The 9,999-nt window shown below is 34.7% G+C and overlaps 1 protein-coding gene across 1 annotated transcript; it reads right to left on the bottom strand.

The window, feature by feature from the left end:
* Positions 1 to 7,880: 7,880 nt before the first annotated feature.
* LOC145059782 (F-box/FBD/LRR-repeat protein At1g13570-like) lies at positions 7,881 to 9,362 on the bottom strand. The gene is made up of 3 exons (XM_079007571.1): positions 8,538 to 9,362; positions 8,230 to 8,397; positions 7,881 to 8,146 (listed from the first exon to the last, which is right to left on the bottom strand). Exons 1-3 carry the CDS (start codon positions 9,360 to 9,362, stop codon positions 7,889 to 7,891), a joined length of 1,251 nt encoding a protein of 416 aa, XP_078863697.1. The 3' UTR covers positions 7,881 to 7,888.
* Positions 9,363 to 9,999: the final 637 nt, after the last annotated feature.

The following is a 9,999-nucleotide window of genomic DNA, read 5'->3' as shown; positions in this document are numbered from 1 at the left end:
TGTAGTATTAGTAGCGAGCTACACAAATATATAAAGAGGATAAGAAACATGATTCGTATAAAGGAGATATGATTTTTTTATAAAAGCTTTAGAGTTTAACACCAAGTGCGCGCCATGCTTGACATGCACGTCTAACACCCATATTCATCCAGATTAGAGAGACATGGACCATCAAAAGTGTGACACGTGGCAAACTCTAGATAGAGCCACGAGTCGAGTGCACACCGCACGCACAAGCACTATAAATAGAGGTGCTCACTTTCTGTTTTCTTCAAACCCAAAACTCCCTCTCTCTATCTCTCAAGCTATTCCGGAAGTCCTAATGGCGCGAAGTTTCGGGTGCAGTAGCATAGAGGCCTCAGATTACGCTACTAGAGTGAGTTAACGCCTCCATTGTACTATTTTATAAGTTTTACTAGGGGAGGGGGAATACATTCTTATCAAATTGGTTTATCAAAATATATTTATATCTATAAATATCAATCACTATGTAAAACATGAAACCTTAGGATAATCTAGCTATAGATACTATACTTGGTTGTAAGCTATGATATTATGCCTAAGAGTTATGAGGGCTGATAGTCTAGGAAGAAATATTACCTAGATGTTATAATGGCCAATTTCCTAGGATAACATAGTACCTAGAAATAATGATGGTCAAATATAGGGATATGTGCTATACCTTATCATTACTCTTCCCTAATATTCATTTTTCAAATTAACCATAATTAGGGTATATATGTATGGCATATATATATATATATATATATATATATATATATATATATATATATATATATGTGTGTGTGTGTGTGTGTGTGTGTGTGTGTATGTATGTATAATAGATAATTATGAGATCTAAAAGATATAATTATCAAATATAAAATTTAAAGATTTATATTGTGATAGTTATAGGAAATTGTTAAGAAAGAAAAGATAAAAGATAAAATAACTAAGGTTAATGCGTTAGTGAGATGTTATCATTCATTATCATCCTTATTAAATTTGGCAACCTCGAACCTATAGTCGTTAATCTTGCGAGAGCCAGAAATATATGTGTAGATCCATACAGGGTTTGACACCCCCACCTACGATTGCTAGCTACAATCCTGACATGATAACTTTCTTATCTGTCACTATTTGACGTCCAATGAAGTGCTGTGAGGGGAATCACTATTCAAACATTGTTGATTATGGGGCTCAAGGTAAAACATTACAACCAGCTTAGAGATTCGACTACCAAGAGGGACACCTTAGAGTTGTAGTTAAAATATGTTAGGATTAATAAAATATCCTAAAAGATAATAAGATATGGTCGGTAAATATCATACAAAGATAGTAAGTTAGGATCAATAAAATATCCTAAAAGATAAGAATATATGATCGGTAAATATCCTAAAAAGATAGTACTTTAGGATTAATATAATATCTTAAAAGATAATTAGATAGGATCGCTAAATATCCTACAAAGATAGTAAGTTAGGATTGGTAAAGCATCGTGTAAAGATAAAAAGATTGGATTAGCAGAACATCCTAAAAAGATAATAAGATAAGAGACAGTGAATTTAAGAAAAATGATTTTTTTTATCATTGTAAAAAATTCTAGAAAGTTTTCAAAGAAAGTTTATCATATGTTTATCTCAAAATCTATGAACTCACCAACATCAACTTGGCATCTCTAAAAATCACATTTGTTCCAAGCATGGAGTAAGGATCATGGCAAAGAAGGGCTATCAGCTTGAAGATAAAAACATTTTGTTTAATAGGTGGTTATGTTCTGTGCTCTGTGATTTCGGTAATCTATGTAAATATCGTCACCACTCAGCATTTCCACCAACGGCCAGGGAGGTGTGACATAATAGTATCAGAGCAAGTTGCTATAGCGAATTAGTATTTCCTTAGGAACTACGACTATAGCTTAGGATATACAGTCCGATTAGGTTTTCCCTCAAACCTATAAATAAAAGTATCACTATTAATTACCCTATAGTCCGGTCAGCCCAATGCACCAAGTAAGTCATGACTCTCACGGTTCGCTGCATTTGCTACTTCAACTTGCATGTACAACTATAATGCATTTTCGTTTAAGAGTAGGTTAGGTGGTATATATTCCGTTGCCATACCCCCACTCAAATGTGATGTTTGATTATACATCATCAAATAGCCACACCTAGTCCTCATTTCGAAGAACCATGCATCAAAATGGTTGTCTAGAAAACCACTCGACTTCGCCTTAGCTTAAGCTCTTTCCATATAGGTACTCTTTCAACCTATTAAGTGATCATTGTGTACGCACCTAATTTTAGGTTACTTCCTTTGCCCCCTCTAAGTGTATTCCGCATTTTAATTAATTTATTATTAATTCAAACACAAAGTTCATACAACTTTCTTTACTATTCATCACTACTTAATCATGCTTAATTATTATATAATATTATAAGGCATATCACTTCAAGATTCTTCACTATATAAACATGCACCCATAACACATCAAATTAATGCATTTTACATCTCTAGCATGAAATTTTTGTACATCATAGACAAACACATTTTTCAATACCATAACATGCCTGAAACATCACATAACACATTCGAAAATATTCATCACTTTAGCATGCACCTAACACCATAATTCACACCAATTAATCATAAGGATTTATCTAGCATGTATAACATCCTAAATAAGTTCTTCCATAGTAAATCATCACATTTCCAGCACATATATCACATAGAAACCTAAACATATAACATAGAAAATCAAGTTTAGATCAACAGAATCGTTCTAAGACATGCGGCCTCCCAACTATGTACTAGATTTGCATCAAAGATTGACTCATTTATAGTCCAAGTTGCGGGAAGCAGTGAATAAAGAAAATTACTCACCAGAAAGCAATTAAACGCACTCAAAGAGTACACAAGCACTCAATCAGAAACTAGCCTCAAAACAAAAAAATAGTGTAACATCCCAAAAATTTCAACAAATTTAAACATTTAAAAAGCGATCCATTTATTAATAAAAGTGTTTGCAAACTATTATTTCCAAAACATTATTTAAAATCAAAGTCCCCTAAGATCCAGTCAATCGTAAAACCAACGATGTGTACGGTCACGCCTTTGCCTTGCCATAGTCCACTGAAGTACCTGAAACCATAAACAAAAACCATAAGCATGAAGCTTAGTGAGTTCCCCTAAATACCAGTGCACAAACAAATCATATATATCAATAACAACGTGTAATGGGTCCACAGCTAAAAGACTAGATTCCTCTGTGCCCACAGTATGAGTCTGGTTTGCCTATTAGGCCCACAACTCATATTTGGCTTGCCATTGAGCCCACAACATAAGTCTGGCTTGCCCTTGGGCCTACAACTTATGTATGGCTTGCTCCCTGACCCAATTAGTCATCGGACTGGAATACTAATGTTCAGCCCTCAATACGAGTTTGACATACCAACCGGTCATCAGATCGTATCCGGAATGCTATTGAGCCCTAGTATGAGTCTGGCATGCCCTACCCGGCCCTCAACTCATATCTGGAATGCTACTGAGCCCTTAATATGAGTCTAGCATGCCTTACCCGGCTCTCAGTTCATATCTGGAATGCTACTGAGCCCTCAGTATAAGTCTGACATGCCCTACCCGACCTTCAGCTCATATCTGGAATGCTCCAGGGTTTGTTAGTTATAGCATAAAGTAGTACAACCTCAACCCAACCCAATATGTCAATATATAACATATAACAAAAATATATAAGTAATCATGCAGACAAAATCACAGGTAGTCCTACAACTCTACTAGACTAGCATATCGGTAACTAGAATAATCATGCCTATCCATTCCATACTCAACATATCAGTGACTAGCATGATAACATACCAATGGGTCGGCGTTGGTGCCTTCGACCCATAAGTACAGTGAGGAAAACCTCAACTTGCAGACTGAAAAATAGTTGATGAGGTCTTGACTCAAAATCTCAGCTCTAACTGCCACCTTTCCAATCAAAAGACCAATCTTAATCAAAATCCCAAAATACCCTTAAGGTCAAACTTGTTCAAACCAACTATGTCAACTGAGTCAACCCAACCGAGTCAACTTAGCCAAATCGACTCAGAGTGAGTACGTGGGGCATACTCCGAAGGTACGCTAGGCATACTAGCGCATTCACATGTTAACCACCATCAGGGTAGTTGACCTTGTACGTAGAGCATACTCCGAGTATGCGGGGCGTACTCCCACAAGTCCAAAAAAAAAATCAATTAAGTGCTTATGGGCTTAAACACTCACACCCATTTATCAGATTTTTGACTAAAAATACTCTCAAGAGTCATAAAGTTTCCAACTTTATGACTATATAGGCCTATTAAGTGCTTATTTCCACTTCTTAATCTATTAATACCTTCTATATGATGCATAGGGAAAAACTAACCACTTGGAATCTATTTCTATGACTCAAGACCCTTCTAAGGGTCTAAAAGGACAGCTTAATGGGTCAAGAACATGCTTTGTTCATAAATCAATATTTTGGGACCAAAAATTAGCTTAATAGAGCAAAAACCTAGATCTACAAGGTAAAGGAAAAAATATGCAATCTTTATAGCTCCAAGATGTCCCAAACAAGTAACAATCTCGGATCCAAGGTGTACTTCAACTTCAAGATATTCTAACCACTTTCTTCTTTCTTCCAAACCACCATAAATCTCACTTTAAGGCTCAAAATTGCTCTCACTTGCTCTAGGTTTGCTTGAAAGTCGAAAACACAGGAGGAGGTTGTGTAAGAAGAGGGTTTGTGTCCATAAGGTTGCTTAAATATGAGCCAAAGCCCTATAATTATGGTTTGCATGCATTCCACTTACACCCCGCGTACGAAGTGTACACCCAGCATACTAAGGCGCGCCTTAGTACGCTTTACATATACATACATACACATGGCATAAACACATGTTCTTAACTTTTACCAAAAGGCCACTATGGGCCCCCCTTTCCACTCTTTCTTAACTTAGGGACAAAAAATGCAATACATCTCACTAAAAGGATCAAGAATGGAAGTGATTCAAAACCAGATGTTACAAATAGAGAATACATAGCATATTTTGCCACACTAAGGATTAAAGGCCACGTCACAACAAGTAAGTAGGCCATGACTCTAGTCAACACGAACCCCGACATCATGCCGTGAGTATGAGATCGTCGCACCATGAACTTGCTAACAATTACAACACATCGAGATTTTTTGATCTAGTCCATTACAATCCCAATCCAACCCTCTTGAGGGTGCCTTTCATCCTCTAGGATCAATCCCGAACGATCTGAACCGATGAAGCACAAGGTGGAAGCATAGTTACACTATATACACATATATAATATATATATATATATATATATATATATATATATATATATATATATCATATAACATTACGGTTTGTGCTTTAGTAAACCAATACTCGTTCCTGCTAATTCTTATGACCTTAGTAAACAAAAAAGGTTATAGATTGATTACCTACATCCTAAAAGTCATGAACAACCCAAAGAGTAAGACAAGATTGCATATACATCACTTTAGTACAACATAACTTTCATTTCCCAATTCGACTAATTTTTAGTATATTGAGAGTATCTTGAAATTTACCACTCCAATTAAGTTGATATTAGAGTCCTTGGAAACTAGAATCAATTTCCTCCAACATTGTCTCTTTGGTGCATTATGAAGAGAATTGTTATCGAGATTATGAAAGCAATAATGATTTGAGTGATTGAAAAGTAAGAACACGAAGAGTAAATATTAATCAGATCTTATATTGATAAAGACTGATTACAAGAATAAGTAGAAAGGATATTTGAGTTCCAAAAGTTATCCTTTACTTCTATCCTCAGTCCTTATTTATAGGGAACTTGAGTGTACAAAAAATATACTAAGTCTATTACAATACGCTTCGCATAAAACTGACTTAGTAAAATAACTAAAAATATGAAACTAAACAAACACACAATTCGACTTTTACAATTTAACCTCTACACATTATCTAAATCTGCTCATATTCGTCACTACAGCCCTTGCAAGATGGGGAAATGTTGTGCAAAATTTCAATATTTTATCAAAATCGCCACATTTGTGCATAAACTCAACGATTCATGTTTCTAATGATTCTAAACAGAAATATGAGTTGAATAATTTCTCCTTACATCCTAGAACACGTGATTAATACTAGTATCAAGATGAAGGAAAGAAATCACTAATACACCACAATAAAAGTCTTCAAAAATGCTTCACAATCCTCTTGAACCAGACTTGAAGAATAGGAAAGGAAACCTCACAAGAACACACTCCAAGAAGTCGATGTTGGCTGCAAATATGCAAATAGGATCACAAACCCGTATTCTAGGGTTTGCCTTACTTAAATACCCCATAATTTCCATAATTGGCCCTCAAAGTATCACAAAATAGCATCGCAAACTCCGAAATCTTATGAGCATTTATGAAATGTCATACCAACATTACAAAATTTTAAAAAATAACCAAAACCGAAGAATATTCTGATATAAGAACATGAAAATGTGTCATTTAGTTGAAACCGGATGACAATTAAACATCTTGAAAACATGGGCTAGGAGATAATGTTTTTTCAAGAGCTCGGTGCAACCGAAAGGAAAATATACTTTATGTATTCTGAAATCGGAAATGGGTCCATTATTCCATTTTCGACGTGGTAGTCATTTTGGCTAATGTACGATTTCAAACATTATGGTCATTTCGGCTGACGCTCAAAAGTTTGGTTAGTTACATATATATTCACATCAATCATGTAATCCTTTTGTGATCTAATAATTACAAGAAGACGTTATAGTTCAAAACTTTGTCGTATCCTGTTAATTAAATTTTATGATCGTGCTTGCAAAAAACATTATATACAAAAATTAGTTGTCTTTTAGTTTAGTTTTTTCATTTTTTTGTTTATTCGGCTGATGTGTTATTGATGTTGCATTATGTAATTAACTGTCCCCTAACATTTCATATATATTCAATGAGTTACAAATCACTTTCATACATGCTACTTGATATGAGGATTAACGAAACTTCTTGTCAAAATAACGATTTCAATGTCTTTTTAGCATTACACCTCAAAATGACAAAATCCATGTCCTTACCATATATCAACCTAGAAGCACATCAGAAGTTCTTTCTAATATAAATAAACTACACTATATTTTAGTATTTCTGTTTCAACCAATCAACTTCCCTTTGTTCTTCAACATAGATGTTTGCTATGATCACTACACATATCTCTTCCCCAATGCACATGCACCTCTTCTGCATAGCACAAATGCCAGATCATAAGTCTCTTTCTTCTACACGGAAGCAAAAATTCAAGTATAATAAACAAATTTTATAGGATTGTAATAGGTGTTTGTTTTATTTCAAGGATTTAAAATGTAAAAAGCTAAGGACTTGTAGCTATGACGACTGAACTTTACCAAGGTTCTTTGTGAAAATAAGAAAACGTAAGGGTAGCAAAGTAAATAGGTTAAACAAGTGGGTGTTTAAAGGAGAGATTCTACAGAGATCTCACATTTTATTGGTATGAAGCTGTAAATGTATTTTCTCTTTCTCTGGGTTTACAAGTTTTAAAAGTACATCGACGAGATCTTGATTTCGGTTATAGGTATCTGTCTACATTTTCATAAATCATTGTGAATTAAAAAAAAGTATATACAAATTTTTTTTTGAAGGCAGAAGTTTATAGTAGAGCTTTGTGGAAGGAGAGGATGCCATAATTCTTGCAAAAATTACAAGACACACTTAGGGATGAAAATATGAAGATAATTGCAATGTACGTAGTTGAACATTCTTACATGATTATAGTTCCGGATCCAAGTAGAACATTTTTGCTTATGGTGAGGCTCGAGGGAACTGCATAACATCCTTAGCAATCTCAAGTCTTTTTTGAACACGAGAAGCTTTACTTGGTGTAATGGTAATCTCCTTAAGAGATGGGGAATGAGCAAGAAGAAGCTTTATAAAAAAAAGTTCCGGTTTTGATCCTTCTAAACATATTATCTCCACAGTCTGCAACTGATCCAATGTACATTTCAAACAGTTTGGGGTTTCCAAATGATTTGAAGCTGCTCCCACATCAACTTGACGCTCCTGAAAAAATATAGAAATGTAACTGCAGTTAAGCATCCATTTCTTGTATCATATAAGAGAAAATAAATATACTTTTACTTTACCATATTCACGTTTATTACAAAATGTTTTAGATTCCGTAAGTTCCGAAGCAAACAAAGAGCACCATGAAGTTGATCCAAATTACTAAGTTGAAAATTCCTCAACCCCAGAGACTTTAAACTATTAACTAGATGTGGAAGGCTCTTTGAAATATTATCTGCAGATAAAAGCTGTGAAGTGAAAGTGATTATTAACTTACCTGATAACTCATGAGAATTACATTAGATGAGAAAGGTAAGCACCACCTTGTGCATACTCCAATTGAGGAAGAGTAAATGGTTAGCATTAAAATGTTTAGTTCTTATCATACCTTAAGAGAATTACTATCAATAGATAAATCTTCAAGCTCGGGCAAGTTACATAACACCCTGGCCAAATCTATTACTTCCCCTTCAACAAAATCTTGTATATCAAGTCGAGTAAGCGATGGATTATTCAAAAACCTGAGCAACATGGCACCAGGGCAATTTAAGACAACCAAACTGGACAATTTTGAAGCCTTGATGTTGAAATTGCTAACATTTGTGCACGAATGCATGGACAGATCCATTAGCTGTGGTAAGGAGATTTGAGTTCCAGACAAGTTAGCCCCAAAATCAACTTTCTTGAGATAAAGATATTCAAGATTAAGAAATCTTTGAAACTCAAGTGGTTGCTTGAAGAAACAGTTCTCCAATTTCAACTTTCTTAATTCTAAACATGAAAAAAAATAAGAAGGGAGTTCATAACGTCGACATGAATTAGTAAGAATGAGTTCCATGACACCGTTTCTTGATAAGAATGACAACCACGGATCAATTTCATTGAAGCTATCATGAAGTACGTATGGTATATGGAGATGAAATTTCAAGATAGGACCCTTGTGAAGGAACAAGACTTTGTTTATAATCCTTATAAACCCATTATGATAATTAGAAGCTCTGTTTCTTGCAAATTTTTCAGAGAACTGCTCATCAAAAACAAGTTCCCTCATCGTGGTCCATCCACACCTCCACTTTTTTGATATAATGCTTGTCCTCACAGCATCCCCAACTGGGACCCGCGCTAAGATTGAATCTATCAAGTGTTCTGGCAAGTTGCTGATCCTATCTTCTTCAGCACAAGGTTCAGACATCCTTTTAGATTTCCCTGTCATTAGATTTTAAGTAAATAGAACTAAATTATTTCGGACTTTTGGTTGTGGTAACATATATTTTTTGCAGAATCGCAGTACTTATGATTTAATGGTTGTATGCAATTTTAGGAACTGTAGCTCACATATTAACATTTTTTGTGACAGCAATACATGATAATCCAAGTGTCTTTAACATCATAATGGTTTAAAACAGCGCTATGGAATATTGAGGGGAAAGTTATATACAGAGAAGATACATAATTTTACTGGAAAAACCTAGCTTAACCATTCATACTTGATTGTCATGCATAAATAACAACTATTCTATCTTTCGAACGCATGTAATACGTATCAGTTTCTTGATTTCTGATTTTTGAGGGATACGTGATAAACTGACAGCGATATTCATAAAAAATAGAGTTTGCGAAAAAGAAAGCATGAACAACAGAATACAAATGGTGGTTTATGAGGTAGAAACGTACTCATCATCCCTTAAGCGACCAAGTAGTTTTTACCTGTAGGGGTTAATATAATAGAAAGGCAAACAAATTGAGAAATTAGGGTTTACTGCCCACCAACCGGCCCCTGGATTTATATGGGACTAATTTACAAAATTGGTCACTTATTTTATACAATTGATATGTATTCCAAAAAGAAA

This window comes from Lactuca serriola, chromosome 1 (assembly GCF_051521515.1).
Source record: "Lactuca serriola cultivar US96UC23 chromosome 1, Lser_US96UC23_V15, whole genome shotgun sequence".
Taxonomy (NCBI): domain Eukaryota; kingdom Viridiplantae; phylum Streptophyta; class Magnoliopsida; order Asterales; family Asteraceae; genus Lactuca; species Lactuca serriola.
Note: the sequence above shows the minus strand (reverse complement) of the source record. Positions and strands in the feature narration are given on the sequence as shown.

Coding starts and splice junctions, on each gene's coding strand:
- LOC145059782 (XM_079007571.1), bottom strand. CDS start 9,362: ATGACAGGGAAATCTAAAAGGATGTCTGAACCTTGTGCTGAAGAAGAT. Junction 8,398..8,537: donor TTGATAGTAATTCTCTTAAG/GTATGATAAGAA, acceptor TTCACTTCACAG/CTTTTATCTGCAGATAATAT. Junction 8,147..8,229: donor TTGTAATAAACGTGAATATG/GTAAAGTAAAAG, acceptor ATATTTTTTCAG/GAGCGTCAAGTTGATGTGGG.